Genomic DNA, 22,038 nt, shown 5'->3' with positions numbered 1-22,038 from the left:
TGTGTCTTGGGCTCTTTGCAGCAAAATAGACCCCGCTGGGTTTATATCAACAGTTAAGGAGTAACAAAGTCCAATCTAAGTCCAAAGTTTTTCCCTTAGCCTATCAAAGTTATAGGGATTCGGGGAATGCATTGGTCAATACAGGCTTGATTAATTGGTTAAGCTTTGGTTAAAAGACCTGCTATGGTGACCTGTTACTAAAACCACTAAAGTCAGTGAGAGTGTTTCCAGTTAAGTTAGTGAGAGTATTTCCAGTAAAGTTAGTTAGAGTGTCTCCATTTCCTCTGTTTATTTAGGGGAACAAGTCAGGCTCTAAAATTTAAAAAAAAATGCTGAAACAGCTTTGACCTGATTTGTGAACTCTGCAATTTTTATTTTAGATATGCCAAGAAACTAATAATCCCCATGGTGCAGAAGAATACTAAGTCAAATTTTCCTTTGTAAGATTGTGGATAAACTCTAAAGTATTTATTTTAGCTAGACATAAAAAAATACCTAGACAATTTTCTTATCCATACCTCTTAAAAGACTTCCTTATATCAATCTGTGCAGAAATAGAAGAGGGAAAAAAAAAATGCATAGAGTGGGTTTAAAAATTCCTTAAATCATCTTTCTGGGAAGAAAATGCTGTGACATATCTTTCCTGAGGAACTTCCAAATGTAGAAGCTAGTGCTATGAGTAGAGCCGAATAAATTTATTCCTTATCTCCTAATTTATTTACGTGAGAGTAAATTACACAGTAAGTTGATGAATGATAGAAAAGCTAGAAGTCAAAATTATCTATGTGGACCACCTTTCCCTCAAGTGTCAAGTTCCCTCTTTCTGCATATCAGGCCTTAAATAAGTCATTAATGCTCTCCATCTGGGTGGATGGAGGCTCTCCATCATGAGTGAGAGACACTTCATGTGTGAAGTGACATGCCTTCAGGGAAAGGAGGTAGAACTTCTGCTCTGGGTTCATATTGCATTTATAGTATTTGCAGTGGCTCATTTGCAGCTGCTCAGTGGTTTGAATGTTTTGAGGCAAATGAAACCAGTGGGAATAGAAGAGGTATGGGGGGTGGTGTCAGTTGTGAAATCAGTGGAGGTTCCAGAGTTCAGGGGGTGCAAGTACCCTGCCAAGGCAGTGGTGGAGAGTGGCAGTGAGCCCAGTGTAGGAGGTAGCTCAGTCCCTGCTAACCCTGCCACGTCCATCACCAAAAATGAGACTGGTAAGCGACCAGAGGTCTCACTCTATCGCTGACAAAACACAAGCCCCTTCCTTTCTTCTCTTCCAACACAGACATAAGACATGTTTTGAAATTTCTCATCTTCTCCCCAGGCAAATGTCACTAAAAAAGCTGAAAATCAAAACTGGTCTGCTTCCTTTTTCAGCTGCACAGAGGAAATCACAGAGGGGATTCAGAACTTCTTGCCAGAGAGGAGATCCCTGGGGTCGTGGATTTCAAGCAGTACTTTATACGTAAAGGAGACAGCAACAACCTTCTCAGTGGAGTGCTGTGCAAACAATTCAGCTGGCTCAGCCTGTGAGAAGAGTTTCATTAACCTGTCAGGTACCAATGTTTTAGCACAGGTTTTCTCAACTAAAGCTGGCATGGTAGAACCTACAGTACTTTTTATTTGGCTAAATGGATGACTGTGGAATGGCATTGCAAGTAAAACACAAGCTCTGTATGTACACAGTATCAGAAATGGTGGGTGAATGGGAGACGCAATTCTCTTTTCTCTAAACCCAAAGCAGAGGTCTCCCTCATTTAAACAAACAGGAAAAAAAAAAAAAAAGGAAGCACAGGATGGAGCCATGGCAATGTTTGAGGCTGAATTCTTATTTTACTTTAGTCCTCCCTACATGAAATCTGGAAGAATCATCTTTGGCAAGAGCTAAAGGCACTTTGGCAGCTGGTGGCAAGTGCTATCCCTTGCTGCTTTCCTGTAGGTCCCTGTGGTGCTGCAGAAATGCCCAAGGGAGCTCTCCTCGCCCCATGGAGGTCACTGCACACCCAAGCAAGATCATGGCTGAGCCAACAGACCCACTGAGGGGTCAATCCTGTCTGGAAAGCAGTACTGGGAAAGAGACATTCTTAAACTGCTGTAGGCAGGTGACAGAAGGCCATATCCTGGTTAGGTAGTCTCTCTTCTTGTCAAGGGAATCACAGATTGTTTCTCCATTGAACCAGAAAGTCCCTATGATTATTTGCACTTTGTACTTGTAACACCGTATGTATTCCATAGAGAAAAATATTTCAGTTAGAGGGAGCATGCTGTAGCACCAGGAATTGTTTTGAAACATCCAGGTATTGGCAGTACAGGGATTTCCTTTGTCATGATGAACAAGCAGTTTGGTGCTTTTGACTACAGTGGACAGAAGCTGTGACCACTGTAAGAGTTTGAGCATTCATGTTGGAATTGGAATAGACACTAATCATAATACTTATGCTTTTAGAAACATGCAAAATATGAAGGTAGGTCTCATGTTTGCATGCTCATCTACCAATCAACACCTTATTCCTGCTTGTGCTCAGTAAATTCAATCCAAGGATCACAACAATACCTCCATGCATTTAGGTTTATTAATGGATTTAGCTCTTTTTTTCCCTTCTTTTTTTTTTTTTTCTAATGAAAACAAATATCAGAATTACCCAGAACTCAATGCCCACTGCCCATCTTGCTTTGCATACAGCCGCATCTCACTCCCCATGCAGAAGAGGCTCGGGTGTGAGAGGGCTGCAGACTGCCAGAACTGACTGCGGGCTCTCCTTGCATTTTCAGCTGTATGCACAAACTCTGTTCCAGTGGGTAGTAATGTGTGTCTTTTAAAGTTGCAGGAGCTGTTTCTTCACCCCTGGACAATGCTGCATTCTATGTCTCCGTTGGATTTTTTCTCCTCTTGATCGCTTTTTTGTTTGTATTCATTTTTCTTAAATACAAAAAGGTAAAAGCAAACATAAATACCTGACCATCCTTCTTTTGTTCTTACCAGGCTGTTTCTTCTCTAAGACTCATTTCATCATGTGTTTTTTTTTTCTTCCAAAGCAATTCAAATACGAAAGCCAGTGGCAAATGATACAGATGATAGGGCCATCAGACAATGAATACATCTACATAGACTTCAGAGAATTTGAATATGACATAAAATGGGAATTTCCCAGGGAAAATCTGGAATTTGGTGAGCAATCCATAAGGTAAATCTCAATACTGGAGCAGTAGTCTGTGCTGTACCAGCAGCAAATAATTCTGGCATTTTGTGTCTTGTAGGACAGGTCCTTGGTTCTGGGGCCTTTGGGAAGGTAGTGACTGCAACAGCTTATGGAATTAACAATGCAGGAGATTCAGTCCAGGTCGCAGTCAAAATGCTAAAAGGTATGATAAACTCTGGTGCCCTCCTCAAGCAGTGATGTATTCTAGTATCTCCAAAGCAGAAGAGGCATTGGAAATCCCCCTTGTAGAGAAAACTTTAAGAAGTTACACCTCACAAATGCTTGGCTTCAAAATCCTTTCAAAGTGCTTTGAAATCCCTATTTCGTTTGGGAAGGCAATGCTGAAGTGCCTCCATCCTGCAGCACGCTGCATTTTGCCCGACACACTACGGAAGGTCTGTGCTGTGTGGGGAAGTGTGGAGCCTCTAAAGAGGAGAAATGCAGATTCCCAGTGCAGATTAGCCTGCTGGTTATGTTGGTGGCTATGACCTTTGGTGTAAGGCCCCTTTTTCTTGCAGTGCTGCCTAGCTGTGCCAAGCCCTTTGCCTGCTGCGTCTGACCTAGTTTGTCTCCAAAACTTCCGGCACAATTTCCTGCAGTCTGTTTTCTTGAGGATGACACACACCAGTTTCTTTCCATCCCTCCTTATGAATAAGGATACTAAACCTCAAATACTCTTTTCTGCTGTGGTCTGGCCTCTCTCCAAGCTGTCTTGATTCCTCACAAAAGCAGTGTCCAGGAGCAAGCCGCCCTGGAAGAAAGCAGAGGAGGGCTGCCTCACTGTGTCCCAACTAATCACAGCCCTGTTCACGGAATGCTGGAGTCCTTTACACTGGAAAAGATCTCTGGGATCACTGAGTCCAACTGCTAACCATCACTGTCAAGTCCACCACTACACCATGTCCCTCAGTGACACATCTTTTAAATGCATCCAGGGATGGTGACTCAACCACTTCCCTGGGCAGCCTGTTCCAGTGCTTGACAACCCTTTTGGTGAAGATATTTTTCTGAATATCCAATCTAATCCTCCCCTGAAGTGTTTCCCCTCATCCTTTGACTTTTTACTTGGGAAAAGAGGCCGGTATCCACCTCACCCATCTTTTGATAAATATTGGAATGAGCTTCACACTGATACCAGCACCCTGCCCACCTGTGTGCCCACACAGCCCCTTCCTGCCAGCACTGCCATTCAGGTTTTCATCCCCCATCAGTTTTATGCTTCCTTGGCCCCCTCTTTTGTGGTGGCTGTCTTTGTGGAAGCTCGACTTGATCATTTTGGTTCACATACTAAATTCTCTGAAGTCGTGGGCACCAAGTGCTGGCTGGAAAACAAAACTAAAGCTGTTACTGAAACACAGGGTGGCCTTCTCAGCTGCTGGATTGCAGCTGGTTGTGTGCCACATGGCTGCCATTTTCATCTCTCAACATTTCTCTGCCACAGGCTTGCCTGCCATTTTTTCTGTGCTTGGGAACACTTTAATATATTGCTGTCATTCCTTGCCACCCCAAGAATGACAAATGTTGACATTTAATGGCTGCTTTCCCAAGTTCTCAAAAGATCTGCACTCACACACAAATGTGGTTTCCACCTTTGACTGAATCTTTTTATACTTTGGAAAGGTTTTTTTAGGATGTTCCTGAATGTACTGTCAATCCAATGAATTTGAAATTAAGATTTGCAGGTGACAAAGCATCACAATCATTTAAATTTTCATTTCTTTACCAGAGATTTACAGATCTGTATTATTGCTTTTACAGAAAAACCTGATGCTTCAGAAAAAGATGCTCTAATGTCTGAGCTGAAAATGATGACTCACATTGGAAGCCATGAAAATATTGTGAACCTACTAGGAGCTTGTACACTGTCAGGTAAATTGAAATTGTGGAAAAGTACCAATTAAAACCACCAGAATAACAAGGACTAATTTTGCTGTTCTGTGCTGGCCCAAAATAAGATGAAGATGAACTGAAAGCAAATTTAAGGCCGTGCATGTGTACAGAAAAGGGTCATGTCTGATTATACTGGCAGGAAGTGATACAACAGTCCTTCTGTAGAATAGGATTTCCTGTTATGGTGGTGATGGCACTGGTATGGTTTATTAAGTGAAAAGGAAAAACTTATCTGGTGTCAGGGACTTTTATATGCACATGATTATGTTCACATAGGAAATTATATATATGTATTTTATTCGTGTGGTTCACCAATGAATGGATAAAAATAGTTAAAGATAGACAGAAAACAAAAGAAACTGAAAAATAACAGGGATAGGAGGGACAAAAAAAAAGGAATGAGAGAAGTAAATAATGGAAAGAGGGGCAACCTTTTAAATGTAAAAACAAAACTGAAGAGTGAAAAAAATAAGCAAATGTGGGTGAAGATGAAGTAGAGAGATATTATCACTGAATAATTATTGTGTGACTCATGTTATAATTGAGGTAAGTTACACAGCTATTCTTGTCCAAAGAACTGCTTCTCTGGCCAGTCCAATGGTGAACAAGAGGGGGTGAAGAAAGGCTAAAGAACAGATCAGCTTGGGAAAATGCCAGGGTTTCACACCGTGTAGGTCCATATCATGAACTGTGACACCTGACACTGAAGAGCTTGATAGATTTTCCATCGTGGTTATTTATTTAGTCAGAAAGACCAAGCAGAACAGTTAACTTTTGTTACCTCAGTTTACATCAGTGGCAATACTGTCAGGCCCAGACATGTGAGGGGTAAGAGGAAAGCAGAGAAATAGATTGTTCTTAGTAGCTTTAGCTGATTTTAAAATATACAGACTGCTACTGCCTTCTGGAACAATGGGCAGGATGTGGTGGTGTAGGCAGGAGAGCTGCAGGGAAGACCAGCTTAGTCTGGTAGTGTAGGGCAGGAGCACTTCCAGCCCTATCCCAGTGCCATTTTCAGCAGAACTTACATGGTTCTCAAGACTTTCCCATCCATCCTCTGAGAGACTTGACAGCTTTTTCCAGGGCACCCTGCCTTTCTTGACAGTGGCCTTCTGACAGAAATATCCACAGATTGGTGGTCAGTCTTTCTGGGCCAGAACTGGTGGCAGAGTGAGGCTTTGCAGGGCGATGTGTGACCACTCCGAGCTCCTGCTGGCAGGTCATGGCTTTTATCCAAACCTGCCTGGGTCAGGAATTGGATGTATTTTTCCTTTCTTGAGAAAGTGTCCTGACCAGTGCTCTACTTAAAACACCTCCTCTTCCAAGGGATAACCCTCAGTCAGGTCCCCTCAGCAAAGTACTCTTGGATTTCAGGTGGTGTTCCTGGGGAAAAATAAAAAGGATCTTTCCAGAGCATGAAGGTTGCACAGATAGATGGAAGGATGTAGGTCAAAGGATACAAATTCACACCATCCAAATAATTAGCAGGAGTCATCTGCTTGAGCCCTGCATGGTTCAGAAAATAGGCTGCATCCTTATAGCCTGTACTGTCCTCCCCATTGCCATTGGGATGGGCAAGGATTTTTGTTTCTATCAGGGATTTTCTGTACAGTTTGAGAGATGCACCACAAGGACAGAGTTACACAGACTTTCCAAGGGACATTATAGTCAGTAAACAAATTCTCATTATGTGCCTATCAGTACAGCTTATCTACCTGGGAATGGAAGATGCTTGGGAAGTTTTAACACAGATTAATCCTGAGAGAAAATGAGGCAGCATTAGGGCTTTAATGGGGAAGGTGCTATAAATAGCAGCAGGCTATTTACATTTCCAACTATTTCAGGACCAATCTACTTGATATTTGAATACTGTTGCTATGGTGACCTTCTGAACTACTTGAGGAGCAAGAGAGAAAAGTTTCACTGGACACTGACAGATATTTTTAAGCAGCAAAACTTCAGTTTTTACCACAATATCCATCAGGACCAAAACTCTAGGTAAAGAATTTAGTAATAGTTTGATACTTTTTAAAACTGCTATTGCTTTTTAAGCTGCATTCTCACCTGTGCTGTGTACACTGGTGAAACTATTGAATTCTTGAGAAAGTGCCTTCACATACTTATATGAGCAGTGCCTTGGGAGGAACTGAGATTTGATTCTCCTTATGGAGACTGCAGAAGAAAAACGACCTCTAGTTTCTCTTCCCAGTTTTGAGAAGAGTCATGTCTGTGTCCAGGTTTTTAGCAGTAGTAACTGTTCATGTTTTTCACTGCAAAAGAGTTTATGTGTAGAAGATTATGTGATGCACTGTGTGAAACCTTTGAAAATGTGTTGCCTATTCCAGGATAGGGACTCACCTGAAGTACAGTGTGAACACAGCTCTGTGCAGAGGGGATGAGTTTGAAACCATGCAGAGTAGTCAAAACATAAATGTGACACTGGGATCAGATGGGATTGTGTTGCTTTCTGATGAAGGTAAGAGATTAATTGATTATATCTTCAGGAATGCTGTTTTATTGTATTTTTTACATTATTGATATGACAAGACTAGATTCCATGTCAAAAGAGGCCTCTTTCTATCATGTTTCTCTTCAGTCCTGGCGAGAGTTTTGCTGGAGGAGGATTCAACAACACTTGAGATCAGAGGCTTATGTTTCTGCTCATTCTATAAGCAGAGTATTTGAATACAAAAATACTCACCTTCATTTTGTGTCTGAGCGAAGCGTAAAAAGGATGGATGCTCTTTGTGATGTTGCTCTTGGTAGGAGAGTATGAAAATGTTTTACAACAGTCAGTGGAATTAATCAGAGTGAGGAAGTCCAGGAAAACTCATACTTTTGATTATTTTTTACAGATAAAATTAAGGATGCAAACACCCAGGTGGATGAAGAAGAGGATTTTAATGTGCTCACTTTTGAAGACCTTCTTTGCTTTTCTTATCAAGTTGCCAAAGGAATGGAATTTCTCGAGTCCAAATCGGTATGGTGAAGGGTAGCAAATTTTTCAGATAGAAAAGATGCTAAAAATATGTCAGTTTATAAAAGGCAGGTTGAGGAACAGAGCCACTCAGTGGCAAGCTCGAACTATACCTCCTTCCCTGGTTTAACAGTGAAGACTGGGTTGCAATTTTAGGCAGCCCCCTGAGTAAGAAGCAACTGCAGGGAACATTTGTGCCTGCTCTGGCCCTGTCTCCTTGCCACCAGCAGCCAGGGAGTGTCCATTGCTTGGACATTCACCAAAGTCCAAGCAAATGGCATTGCTTGGCCAGTCACCAAAGTGCTGAAGTGGAAAGAGGTGCCAGCTCAGAGGGCAGGGAATTGTCCACCACTGTTATCAAATGCTGCAGAGCAATAATCCTTCCTTTCCTTCTAAGTGCATTCACAGAGACCTCGCTGCCCGGAACATCCTGGTGACCCATGGGAAAGTGGTGAAGATATGTGACTTTGGCCTTGCCAGAGATGTAATGAATGACTCCAACTACATTGTCAGGGGCAATGTAAGTTCATGAGGGCTCTCTGGTTTTCATACCATTGTAAGAATTATAAGGAACTAAGAAAGAAAAGCTTTAATTCTTTTAATTCCTTGTTAGCTTTGTGCATGTCTGTATGGGAAATGCAGAAATCTCAGTTTTTCCTGCCCTTGGCAAAAGCAAATTCTTAGATTATAATTAAACTAATCAAGCTGGTTCTGTAAATGAGATGGTACCCATGCTCTTTCTAAAGCACCCATTGATGGAAGCACTGGGAGCTGTTTAGTGTTGTGGGCAATAACAGTGTAGGACAACAGCACATGTGTGGGGTGTGCCAGACCCTCTGACTTTATGAAAAAGTTCAGTGTGGGCATCTCCACCTGGGCCACTCTACTCTTGAAGTCAAAGGAAGGAAGGTGGCTCTTCCAGGACTGAGCTCAGCTCTTCCTTAAATAGTCATCTAAAATGGATGAGGTGAGCTGGCTCCTTAGAAGCGTCCATTTCTCTCTGCAATGGGAATGTCCGGGGATTGCTGACAGAGACACAGCAAACATGAATCGGTCGTGCTGGCAGCGAGAAGCACAGTGAGTCACCCAGAAAGCCTGTGTCACAGCCAGTGTCACAGCCTGTGTCACAGCCTGACCTGGCCTCCCTGCCTCTGTCTGCACAGGCTCGGCTGCCAGTGAAATGGATGGCCCCTGAAAGCTTGTTCGAGAGGACATACACCATGAAGAGCGATGTCTGGTCGTATGGAATACTGCTGTGGGAAATATTCTCCTTGGGTATGTCGTGCAGTGGGACAAAAGAGCGGTGCTCGGTTTTGGCAGCTTCTGAATTGACACGTGTTCTCTGATAATTTCCACAGGTGTAAATCCTTACCCCGGTATTCAGGTTGACACAAATTTCTACAAATTAATACAAAGTGGATTTCAAATGGACCAACCGTATTATGCTACAAAAGATGTGTAAGTGTATTTCCAAGTGATGCACAGCATGAGAATTTATACTTACTAGGTCAATGTTTGAATGACCTTTTATTTATTGTACACTATCTCTTACCCAAAATTAGTTGCAAAATGTGAGATCTTCCTCTAAATCTAACAAAGGCTGCCTGATCCTGCAGGTTTTGTTCTAAAGCAGAAGTGATCAACACTATGGGTTATGTGTATTTGACTAATTTATCATATTTATTTAGTTGTGCCTTCTTTCCCTAGGGAACTTCTTATTCTCAGACTATAGATGTTTTTTCCCTTTTTTTTCTTCTTTTGCTTTTCTCTTTTTTATTTTCTTTCATTTTATATTTTTTCCACATTGACTAAATTTTTGGTGGGTTCTTTCCTAGACTTAATTATTTAATCAAGCTTTACCAGGTTTGTTTCAGTTCCAGATGGCTAGGGATCCTCTTAGATAAAAACCCTGCTAAGGAAGAGTTGGGGGAAGCTAATTCTGTGCTCTCATCACATAAATTTCAGCCTGTGCCTCTGTGCCTGGGTGGACTCTGCCTAGAGGTGGGCTCCAGGGAACACAAGAAGAGAAGGAGACAGAGAACTGTGAGATCTGGAACATGGAGGAAAGGGAAGGACTTTGGGTTGGCAGAGCTCTTCTGGCAGACATTTCATAGATGCTCTAGGGACAGGGTGCCTTGCTATGACACTGCACTGTTCTTATCCTCACCACATGAAGGCTGTAATGGCATTAAAAGTGCAGGGGAATCTGACAGATTAACCCATGAGAGATTGCTCTGGGGGGCTTAAATATCAGGGAGCCTATTGTCCCAGGAACTTTGCAAGGGACTCTAGCAGTCAGGCACAGCACTGATGCCTAATGAAGCTGCAATGCTTCTAATGTGGTGTTTGAATTTCGGAAATATTTTTTGATGTCAAATTACATTAAAAGACTAGCTGTGGAAAGTGTACTTAAGACTACATAGTCCACAAAGAGCTGGTTTAGTTCCTACGACAGACAGGCATTGTCTTCCTGACATTTCCTGTGTGGAACCTGAAAAACAAAGTGATCATGCCATATGTGGCAGCCAGGGTGAGATCTTGACCCTGAAACTACGAGGAAGATTTTACTAAGGACTCTGATAAAGCCACTGTAAGAAAATTTCACCCTCTATCCTTATTTTTCTGCTTCTTTCCCTCTGATGAAACACTGTAATTCTGGCCTCTTTCTATAAAATCATTCTGATCCCCATGATTCCCCATTCAAGTCCTGCAATTCTGCACAGTCACCTACAGAGAGTCCAAGAGCCAACATGTTTTTGTGTGCCATGTCTTTCCTTCTGCAGCTATTGCATGATGCAGTCCTGTTGGGCTCTTGACTCCAGGGAAAGACCCTCTTTTTCTCACCTGGTGTCCTCTCTGGCCTGTCAGCTGGCTGAGGCAGAAGGAGCAGTAAGTAAACACAGTGAGATGATCGTGTGAACAATGTCTGGGTTCAGGTTTGGGTTTTTGTGGGGTTTATATGCAGCTCCACAGATCACAATGAGATGAGGGATAGCCTCCTGCTTTTTATTGAAGTACACAACTCTATTATGGATACATTGCCCATGGATCCATAGAAGAGCTTGGGGCTTATTTTTCTGCCATCATAGAGAATCCTGATCTTCCTGATGAGGTTTTCTTCCTCCCACTGCCTGCACTGACTCTGGAAAGCTGAAGTCTCTCAGCCTGTGCTGAGGGAATGGGCTTCCCTTGTGCAGCAGCCAGTGCAGTCAGGTTTGGTGGTGCTGCTAGCTGCCATGGGAGGGGAGCTGAGCCTGGGCCAGGGGCCAGGGGGTCTCATGGGGGTCACCACACCATGTCCTCACACACAGAATGTTGTATGTCATTCTCAAAGGTCAAAATAATAAAGATAATCTGAGGAAGTCCTGTTCTGTCCATACCAGATATTTATCTCCTCTTCAGGGAGGATAAACAATTCCTTTCCAAATTACCAATTGCTACTTGGGTATCCACTCTAAACATATAATTTCTCCATGCCGGCTTCATGAGGAGGAGAGCAGTTTTCCAAATACAATAAATAATAACAGAAGGTATCTTTTATTTCCTCTTCCCAATCCTAGGTTTACCATAATACTAAGAAAAACCTTGCTACACACCATTCCAGCATCAAAATTAAACCTCGTGTAAGCAGGGATGAGGAATCTTTGCTGTCCCCAGTTGTTCTCCAGCATGAAGACACTCAAGTTGAAAAATAATCTGAGTTGTGGATTTGGTCTCAGTATTGTCATAAACTCTGTGTAGGATAAGTGTTTTATATCAGCTCTAAGAAAAGGAATTGTCACCAGCTGCTGCACTGTTTGTTTCTTGTGGACCAGTCCATATTTATGTGAACTGGTCCACAAGTCTTCCTTTTTGAGAGGAAGGCGTAATTCATTCTTTTGAATTCAGCAAACACTTCAATAGCAAGACAGGGTTCCTTGCTGCCTCTCTCCAACTGAATATTTCTTTTCCTGGTGCTGTGTAAGTAGTGCTGTGTAAATTAAATTATACTGTTCTTGCCACATGGCAAGCAAATATGAGAGAATCCACAGTAATTTTAGTCAATGTTTACAAGCATTGACTGTGCAGCTAAAGAGAGCTGCTTTGATTTCCAGAAGTGCTATTCACATCTTCATCTCCAGATGTCAGGGAGCGTTGGGAAAAAAACCCATTGGAGTCACCAGTTTTAGATGTCCAAATTTTACAGTTCCATCAGTCTTGTTTTACAAGGAGCTCTTAGTTTGATTGAGTGTGACTGTCTTACCCTGGACATCTCCGTGGCTGTGAAGTATGGGTGATGGGTGTTCAGGTGCGTTCAATTTATCAAGATTTAGTTACTCATGTGGCCTCTACTCAGCCAGGCTACATTCTGCAATTGCTGATGAGAGATAGGCACTCACAGGAGGGATTCCTTTCTACCTAAAATGAGCATCTAAAATAACCAGGACGAGTGATATTTGGAGATAACCTTCTACCTCCCTGGTCTGGAAAATCCAGGCAGCAGTCTCCAGTTGGAAGTCTCACTTCAGTTGAGTTACAGCTAATTCCATTCATGGGACTTTGAGGGTTTTAATAGCAAATTAAAAAAAAAAATGTTTGATTTTGAAGAAATTACATTCTGTAATTTAGGAGTGTACTATCATCACTCCAAGTCCACAGAATTCAGCCTGGGTGTATGAGCACTGCTGCACTAAAATAAAAGTATGCCTCTTTAACTTTCTCACAGACTCCCAGGACAACACCCAGAGGCTTGATGTGTTTTCAGTATACTTAAAAAGACAGCTATTTTCACTATGAGATTTAGGAATTTCTAAATGCAACTTTCATCATGATAATAGAATACATTTGTCTACATCACAGTGGATTAAGATGAGAATATATTGGTTAATAGTTTTTGTTCTTATACATTTTACAAGGTGCTAAGTTCAGTTAGGATTTTTCAGAGGAAGATCTTATAAAATAATAACTTGCATAGAATATGCTATCACAGAAATTGAGCAGCTCTTTACTAACATTGTTAATAATAATGATGAAAATAATGAAAATAATGTTGTAATACAGTGATTATTATTTGTATATTTTTGTTAATATTATAAATAATTATCAATGAATCATAATTTTTTAATCAGATACAAACTACTGAAGAGCAACCTGGAGATATTTAGACAGAAATAAAATTTAACATTGCATTCTCTGCAAAATGTATATTATTTTTAACATACCCATACTGGTTTGAAAGTGTTCATCTGCAAGATGTCACTGTTCAGCACTGGTAGCACACAGCCTGCAGAGGCTGGACAGGGGGAGTTAAGCATCTTGTGAAGACAGGAGTTTTCAGCCTTCAAATTTAAAGGAACTTAATGCTGAACTGTTCACTTCCAAGCCTGGTTGGCCCTAGAAACTAAAGCAGATGTGAACTTGGCTCCAAGAGGAGCAGATGGGATTCCCATGTACTTAAAAACAAGGCAGGGAATTGTATCACATGTTTATCCACAAGACTTGAAAAGAACTGGACATAGCTTGTCTGGCCCCATCATCACTACTGAGCTGAGACTTGGGAATATAAAGGCAAATAGAGAACCTTGGAGCAAGTACAACTTCTCATGATTCACACATAAAAAGCAGCTCAGGCAACACAGCACTCTGTGAGGAAGAGCAGTCAGGAGAAAAACCCTCCTGTATGGGCTGAACATGTCAGAAATTGTGCATCTGCTTCTACACACAGAAGAGATGGATGGAGCAAAGCTACAAGAGGTACTGAGTGAAAAATAATTTCTTTTGGGACATTTTTTTCCCAGGATGCTCCCAACACAACTTAGCAAACTGTTGGTCCATTATGAGGTTTGTGCAGAGCCACAGACAGGGCTGTTTAGAGATCAGTTTCATGATCTTTGAAGGGAAATGCCCACATTTCTCTCATTAGGATCCAGACCCCTAATCTGTGCCTCCAGAAGCACGCTGTCAGGAGAAAGTGGTGAATTGCTCCCTGTAGTGAATGGAGAGAGTTAAGCTTGTTTGAAGACATCCAGCAGAGACGCCTTTAGTCTAAGGTGGATGCCTTAAGTTAGGCGCAGACTGACAAAGATTCAGTAATCATTAATCCGGGAAGACGAGCAATAGGAGGGTTGAGGACAATTAAAAGCACTCGAAGGGCAAAGGACATTTGAGCTCTCCCTCGCAACAGTAACAGAAATAAGAAGAAAGATAATTTGACAGCCCAAGCTGAAAGAGACGGTGGCGCTGGGGAATCTGCCCGAATTTTCTTTCCCCTCTACCTGCACGGGCCCGCCTCGGAGCCGGCAGCCGTGTCCCGAGGAGCTCTGCGCTCTCCCCGCGGGATGCCCGGGCACAGGCGGCCCCGCTCCCCGCCGCGGCCGGCGCTAGGTGGAGCTCCGCCACCGCGGCTGCCGGGCGGACAGCCCGAGGGACGCCGGACGGGGGACAGGGAGCAGGGCTGGCGCTCGGCACAGGGACCCGGGCCAGCCGCGGTGTCTGGTCCAGAGCTACAGGAGACCCGGAGAGTGGGGCTGGACATGAAGGTGTCGGTCAAAAGGACTCCACAGCCAAAAGCTCGAAGCACCGATGGGACAAATCCAGTATCAGCACAAACCACTCTGCACCCCCACCCCTCTCAAAGTGTTTTCCCAGACAACCGTGTCCCTCTGCCACAGGCAGCAGGGACAAAAAAGATGAGAGACCCTTCTCAGTCCTGATCGAGAGAAACTGGAGGTGCTTCTCCAGCACGTCATGCTGTTGGGTTTGGGATGACTGGGATGGGCTCTGTGGGGTCCCTCTGAGAGAAGTTGGGACTAACCATGTGTTAAACCAGAAGAGAAGAGCAGAAGTGACTCTGTCATGCATTCTAGCAGTGGCTTTCAGTCCATGTCTTCATGGAGGGCACTGTGAAGGGCAATGAAGGAATCCAAGGTCATAGTTGCTCCAGAGCTATTTGCAGACAGGTTATCTTTTGAGAGTTTGAACTTCTGCTGGAAAGTATTTCAGGGGCAAAAAATCAAAGTATATTGACGATGTGTCGATCCCATGGAGCTGGATGCAGCAAATCTCAGCCCCCTTCTCCCAGACATAGAATCGGATCAAGTGCTCAGTGGCTCAGGGCTCAGACTTCCCATTTTGCCACTTTCACTCCTGCATCAATGGCTAATTAATTAGATCATGTAAAGAAAAACACCTTTAAAAAAAAAAAAAAGCACGAAAATACCCACTCAGATCTGTGGTTGAGGAGGTCTCAAATGGCTTCAGAAAGAGATGGAACCTGAGCCCAGCTTCTTCTCCCCCTTGGTGAGCATCCCAGCACTATGGAATGGCCCAGCAGGATTCCTTCCAAGCAGGTTGTCTGAGACATGGGCTAGATTCATGCTTCCTGAAATGTTTTGTAATGAAATAAATAGTGCAGCTTCTGAGGATCCTGCCTATAGATTAAAATTTATGTGTTTAAGGCTGTGCCAGAAAACTGATAGAGTAACACTCCTTGAAGATGTGTGGGTGCCCTGGGGCACAATCTGGTTCAGATTTCAGCTGAGAAGGAATTCTGAAGACCTGTTTGTGGAGGGAAGTGGAAAAGTGGTGGTGGTCTTGTGGTTTCCTCCACAGAGGCACCTAAAGACTGGTGTGGGAGCCAGTTCATTTAAACACTGCTTAGCTGGGATGAAAACAGACAGGAGATCCTGACAGTGACCCACTCCTGCTGCCATGGATTGCCTACACCTACTCACAATCCTTTGCACCGCAACTAAGTTTTGATACTTAGGTTTGGTTACCCAGAGAAGCCTCTTTCCAGGTGCACTAGGGTTCCTCTCCCTCTTTGTTTTATGCATCCACCAGCTGAAGAAACCACAGAAATTAACTTCTAGTGACAGCCCTCCAGTTCCACCAGTGCTGTGACTGTCCCGTCTACAGAGGAGGCTCAGAGGCTTCAGATCATAAAAAGAAAGAGATGCCTAGCTCAAGTTTCCAAAATACTTCTCTTGGAGAAGCAGCTACGTGATGTGTACTGGGTTGTCCTTTGGAAAAGCCTCCTGTGTGTAGGGTTGTCCTGGGTGAGGAGGGGCTGTGAAGCTAAACTGGGGCAGGGCTGAGCTGGTCCCTGGGAGCTGAGTCATGGAAGAGAGCCTGGGGCAGGGGAGTTTGGGCCACAGCTGGGAAGCTGGCTCTGGGTCTGCCTGCTCCTACCTTCAGCTCCTGTTGGGGCTTCTTTTCAGACCAGAAACAAAATGTAGTGAGATCCCTTTTCCCTCTCAGAAACTAGAATAAAATAACTGGGAGCAAATGTGAGATGGTGTAGAGCAGTCAGGTACCAATTTCTCCTTGGAGCCAGAAGGACTAAGGTTTTGGGTTGGAGGGTAAAGGTTTGTTGGGGGACAAAGATGAGTCTTCTTCTGCCTTCCTACAGCCCCACTGTAAGGAAAGGTCCAACGTGGGAGCCTTGGCCTGCTCCCTGTCAGGCCAAAGAAGTGCTTGGCACTTCTCTGCTTTGGGCTCCTACATTTGCTAGCATGAAATATTATCTACAAAGCACCACGGCCCTTCAGGGATGTGTACAATTATGATCTTGCAAACAGACGACCATCTACATGAGCCAGCAACACCCTGTGCCTCTGCTCACTGAAGGGGTTTGTAGGATTGGGCTTGCCACGGAGCACAAGGCCGAGGGAGGGACACAGTGGTATGGGGCAAATAGCCCATAGTGTCTTGCCATGGAAGGGCTTGGAGCAGAGGGAATGGTGGAGAAAAACCGGCAAGACTAGCAAGTGTTGGGAGGATGGGGACAACACACCCAAGGGGCATGCATCACCTCCCTGCTAAGGCTTCAGAGCTGGGAAATGTAGATTAATCAGTGAGGAAAGCAGTGAGGGCATCAGCCTTCAGATTGCCCTTGGGAGAGGGAGATAGCACAGGGGCAGGCACGCTGGTGGCAATTGTGTGCAAACCATTTTACAGCTCAAATTCGGTGTTTTGCTTTGCAGGGGAGACGACACTCATGTTAGCGGCTCCATCCCACCAGCTGGGTGGGCCTTGCTGTTTCTCGGGGAGTGACGTGGCTCTGGGTGAGGACCGAGAGACCGGGGGCAGCCTCTGCCTGGGTCTGCCGTGCCGGCCGTGCCTAGCCGCAAAGCCGGGAGCGTGAGGCTGGGGAGAACCGCGCTCCCGCTGCATCCCGTGGGAAGATAGATAACAGCGGCCCTGCGTGCTGCGGGGAGCGTCCCTGGGTGGGCGGGGGTGTCCTTGAAGGGCAGGGGCGGCAACAGCCGAGCCCTGCGCTTCCCCTCCCGTGAGAGGGAGCGTTCCCGCCCCGCCCGGCCCGCGCCGTCGGGGCCGCCCTGCGGGTGCGCGCTGCCGGTGACTCACGGCTCCCGTGACCGGATCGGGCCCGGCCGGCCCAGGCGGGACATGCCAACAGGGGCCGGGCACAGGCGCTCTGCGGGCAGCCGGGGCGCCCTGGTGCGGCCTTCTTCCTCTGTGACATTTAAAAAAGATAACAAAGTGAGGTAAAGTCAAGTAAAGAAAATTAATAGGATAAAATCCAACCCACGCTATTTCCTTGGTCAGCAGATGTGTGCCAGCCACTGGATCTGAGAGGCTGGGGACACCCTCAGCAGCCTCTGGTTGCAGAAGCCTCTGGTGTATCATACGACTTTTTTTCCTTCTTCTCTGTTTACGTTCTTATTTCCTGAAGGAGAGCAGAGCCATGAGAACTCAGGCCTGGCAGCACCTGTGCAAAGAGGCAGGGCTGGCCGGGGCCACAGGGCCGGCCCGTGGCGGTGCCGGTACGGGGCGGCTGTGCCCCGGCCAGGCACCAGGTGCCACCTTCCCTCCCCGTCTGCCTTCTTCCCAGCAACGCGAATCGGCTCGGGAGCGAGAGTCCAGCATCTAACCCCCTTCTAAAGGCATGTGCTTAAACAAGACGAGTATCAACCCCACGATAAAAGTATTGGGTTATTCTGCAATGTAATCTACATCAAAGCCTCGGGGGCTGCCGGCTTGAAAAGATCCAAGATGTTTTCTGAGTCCTTATCATGTCTGTGCTTAGGGGGAGTCATAAATTCCACAGGTCGGACTAACACACGATTCCTCCTTCCCTTCTCTCTCCATTCCATGGCCGCCAAAGGTCTTTCAAGCGGGCTTTTTTTTTTTTTTTTTTTTTCTTTACCTTGTAAACAACGCTCCCGGTTCCGTGTCGTTAAGGTGGAGGGAGACGGAAAGGTCCTCCACACCCCACCCGGAGATTCTCCTAAATCACAGAAAAAGGAGTTATACCACAGAGCAAGTAGAAATAAAAACGGTGAATCCGCATTCCCACAGGGGTCCCGCCGAGTGGGAGCAGTCTGTGGAGGAGGCATCGAGGGTGCTGCGCAGCCCTCGGCCCTTCCCGGGACTTACGGGGTCGTCTCTGACCCGGGACGGGAGTCCTTGGGCTGTGCTGCTCGCCCCTTTATCTCCCAGCCTGCGCCAGCCCCGTGGCCCGAGGCGACAATGAGCATCGTCCCCGAAGCGCGGTGTCCGCTCCGGTTCCGAGCTCCGCCTGCCCGGGGTCCGAGGGCCCCGCAGCAGGCAGCAGCGCCCTGCGCCCGGCGCTTCCCTGCAGCCATGCCCTGCCCTGAGTCCCCCCAGAAAAATGTCGGAAATTATTTTTTCATGTCAAGAAGTTTGAGGCTGAAGGAGGAGGACGGGGAGCTCAGCGTCTGCCGAGGAGGCAGCCCTGAGTGAAACAGCCCTACGAGGAGAATATAGAGGTACACGTGGAGGGGAGGGAGAAGATATTTCCCTGCGAACGGTGTCCCCCATCAGGCACTTGTCCGCTTGAGAGGCGTTGGGTAGCAGTTTTCAGCTCAGGATCTAACGAAACAAGGGAAAAAAAAAAAAAAAAAGAACCAAAAAAACGGAGGAAACGAAAAGGGAGAGATCAGGCCTTCACCCAGGCTCCAGTGTGGGGATCTGGTCCCAAGGTCCGTACTCCTCTCCCGGATCTGCAGCTCTGGGCCGGAGGTGGTAGGAAAACCCGAGACGAAAGCTGAGAGGGAGAGGGCAGAATGGAGGGGAGAAACGGCGTGAAACCCGGCCGAGAGATACTTCCTCTCTCCCCAGCCTCGTAGAGAAGCCCCGATAGCTGGGTATCTGGGCTGGAGCGAGGACAAATCCTGTGCCAGTCACAACGCAGAGAAGCCCGAAGGGCGGCAAAGGCATTTTGGAGTGGATCGGGACCTCTATTTTTTAAAGACAAGAGTGGCCCGGGGCAGCGTGTCCCTATCCCCAGCAGCTGCCATGGGTCGCGTCCGGGGAACAGCTGCTCGGCAGCGGAGGATGCTTCGAAGCATTTATCAGCGGGGGAAGTGGGACTCTTCCCCATCTCGCCCCGACCCCGGTTAGCCGGTTAGGGTACGGCTGGTGGGGCCCTGTCTTCTCAAGTCCTCCCCGTACTGGGATCACTGTCAGAATGGCAAAGTAGCGTTCTGTCTGCCATTCCAGGGAGGGGCGGAGGTGTCTCGCAGCCTTATCCTTATCCTGTTCCTTCACCGGAGCCCTGAGACTCCCATTTGATCCCGCGGCCAACGGCCCCCGGCCCTGTCAGCTCGGGCTGGCGTCGGGTCTCACCCCAAAAAGCTGCCACCTGGCTGCTAGGGATTCATTGACGGAGCCTTAGACACTGAATCGGGCTGTTTCGGGGTTGATCAGGGTTGTAGTGCGTTTTATTACAATATGTCCAGAGTTTTGTCGTTTTAATGACCCCTTTCTCTGTTTATGGCATCATCAAATTCACATCTGCATAGATCGGCTCTGTCGGCGCTTATCTGGAGAGGCGATTACATTGAAGGGACACAGCATTTCCTTTCCTGAGCGACATTTCAGTCTCCTGCTCAGACAGCGCTGGGAGCTCCAAGCCTCGCTCCCCTCTCCTCGTTATCCCACCGTCGGGGCGGGGGGAAAGTGTCACCGTGGGAATGAGCAACAGAGAGAGAAATTCCCTCCCGAGAAATCGGCCAGCAGGCATCTCTGCATCCCTGCTGCTGTGCTGCTGTTATCGTAGGGTCGCGACCGCGGCCGCCTGCGCACAAGTGACGGTGTGGGCACAAGCATTCCCGGCTGTGTGCAGGGTGGGGATACCCCGGTCCTCGAATCCAGGACATGCACAGCGACTCCGAGGGGGCCGTCTGGGCCCTGTTCCCAAGGAGAGATGCGCCATCCCTTTTTACTTGGGCGTCCCGGTCTCCCATGGCCACTGACACTGGATCCCTTGGGACATTTTGAGAGAGGTCATTGAATTTCCCGCACTGGGCTAAAGCCTGGCTCCGCCTCAGCCCCATGCTCAGCACCAAAGGAACGATAGAATGGGGGGCAGGAGGGGGAGATTTTCAGAGTGTGGGTTCGGAATATCTGCCTTTGCGGAGCTGAAATCAGCTGCAAGACACCCAGTCTCAGCGACACTCCTGAGACAGAACAGCCACCCACGTGGAAGGAAAAGCACCCTTGGGACACGATTCCGTATGTAATAACCTGGACATGAGGGTCCGGGACAGCGCGGGGCCCGTCTGGGGAGCCCCGGTAGGACCGACCCGCAGCCGCGCCAAGGGACCCGGAAAGCCGGTGAGAATGGCTGAGACGGTGCTGCGCTGCTTCGGCGAAAAGTGCTGGGAAAACGGGGGAACATTCCCGTCCCCATCCATTTTTTTCTCGGCGGGTGAAAGGTTTCCTCGCTGTGTCATGGGAAAAGATGCGAATATGCAAACGTCGTCTCGCATTGTCCCCGCTCAGGGTGAAAAGTTAAAGCATAAAAGCGGCGGGGGGAAGCTGAGAGGGGGTCGCCTCTTCAAAGGGGACTGGCTGGGCTGGGGGAGCCGGCTGCCGCTTGCCTGGGAGCCGCCCTTCCAGAGCCAGCATTTCCAGAGGGTTTCCAAGGAGTTGGGGAGGGAAGAAGTGTGTGCCTGGAGGGACAAGCCGCCGGGCTTCCCGCGGGCTCGGCCGCGCTACAGCGAGAGAATCGCCCAATGAGGTGACGGGCTTCGGGAGGAGGTTGGTGGTTCCCTCCTTGAGGAGAACCATCCCCTGCCTCGGTCCCAAGGTCTCTTCGGGCGGCGGGATTATCCGGCCTCGCTCCAGCGGTGGGTCTGAGGGCAGAGGGTGTTTTAGACGAAGGCACCCTCAGTCCTCGTCCTTTCCCGGGCCTGCTGGGCGCGCCCGACCTCGAAGTTCTGCAGACACACGCGGAGGAAGGAGACAGCGCCCTTGGAGGGGGGAATTTCTCCTCTTACCTCGCCTTCATCGCCCATGACCGAGCGGGAGAGGGAGCGGGTGGGAAGCGTTTTACAAAAAGCAGTAGGCCGTCGCGATGGGGTTTGTTGCTCAAAACAACCACGACAAAATGACTTTGTGGATTTTTAATCAAAACTCCCTCCTCTTCCGCCCCTTCCCCACTCCCCACCCACCCCCCAATACCAAAGCACAGAGAAGAGCTGGCTAAAGTGCTGCCTACAGATCGACCGTGATACACGGCTCCCATATTCCCACCCTCGCCCTTAGATCTCGCTCTCTGTCTTTTGCAAGTCTCTTGATTTCATCCTTTGAACCTGTGATTGGAGGTTAAAGTGCACCAGGTTGCAATGGAAGGAGGAAGCTCTTAAACAATAAAGGCTTGAATATTTAGCTGTGATCAGGTCGCTGCCCTCTCCTTATCTTTTTAAATGCAAATCGTCTTTTAGGGGTAGTAGCTATATACCCAGCGCCTCTCCACGTCACCTGCCTTTGGTGTGTCTGGGCCATTACTAATAGAGCCTTGTAAACAATCGTTAATCATGTAAGGACTGCCGGCCATTGGATTCGGACCGGGAGCGCGGACCGGGAGCGCGGAGCGCAGCGCGGGGCCGCGGCCCCTCCGCCTGCCCCCTCCCCGCCCCGGGCAGCCCGGCCCCAGGCAGCAGCAGGCACGCCGCGGCGAGAGCCCCGAGCAGCATGTGGAGAGCCGCCGCCGGGGCCCCGCCAGC

The 22,038-nt window shown here is 47.1% G+C and overlaps 1 protein-coding gene across 1 annotated transcript in view; it reads left to right on the top strand.

Annotated features, from left to right (window-relative positions):
• FLT3 (fms related receptor tyrosine kinase 3) overlaps positions 1 to 13,217 on the top strand; it is a 42,394-nt gene extending 29,177 nt beyond the window's left edge. Inside the window, exons 12-24 of the mRNA XM_018908527.3 lie at positions 1,376 to 1,554; positions 2,821 to 2,933; positions 3,035 to 3,167; positions 3,257 to 3,361; positions 4,957 to 5,067; positions 6,933 to 7,086; positions 7,434 to 7,564; positions 7,944 to 8,068; positions 8,463 to 8,585; positions 9,229 to 9,340; positions 9,424 to 9,523; positions 10,849 to 10,954; positions 11,626 to 13,217. Coding sequence (XP_018764072.2) covers positions 1,376 to 1,554; positions 2,821 to 2,933; positions 3,035 to 3,167; positions 3,257 to 3,361; positions 4,957 to 5,067; positions 6,933 to 7,086; positions 7,434 to 7,564; positions 7,944 to 8,068; positions 8,463 to 8,585; positions 9,229 to 9,340; positions 9,424 to 9,523; positions 10,849 to 10,954; positions 11,626 to 11,760 — 1,627 coding nt within the window. The 3' untranslated portion in view covers positions 11,761 to 13,217. The remainder of the gene's footprint in view (positions 1 to 1,375; positions 1,555 to 2,820; positions 2,934 to 3,034; positions 3,168 to 3,256; positions 3,362 to 4,956; positions 5,068 to 6,932; positions 7,087 to 7,433; positions 7,565 to 7,943; positions 8,069 to 8,462; positions 8,586 to 9,228; positions 9,341 to 9,423; positions 9,524 to 10,848; positions 10,955 to 11,625) is intronic.
• The last annotated feature ends 8,821 nt before the right edge of the window (positions 13,218 to 22,038 follow it).

The sequence above is a fragment of the Serinus canaria genome, chromosome 1, assembly GCF_022539315.1.
Source record: "Serinus canaria isolate serCan28SL12 chromosome 1, serCan2020, whole genome shotgun sequence".
In the NCBI taxonomy this organism is placed as follows: Eukaryota; Metazoa; Chordata; class Aves; order Passeriformes; family Fringillidae; genus Serinus; species Serinus canaria.
This window is presented reverse-complemented; position numbering and strand designations above follow the sequence as displayed.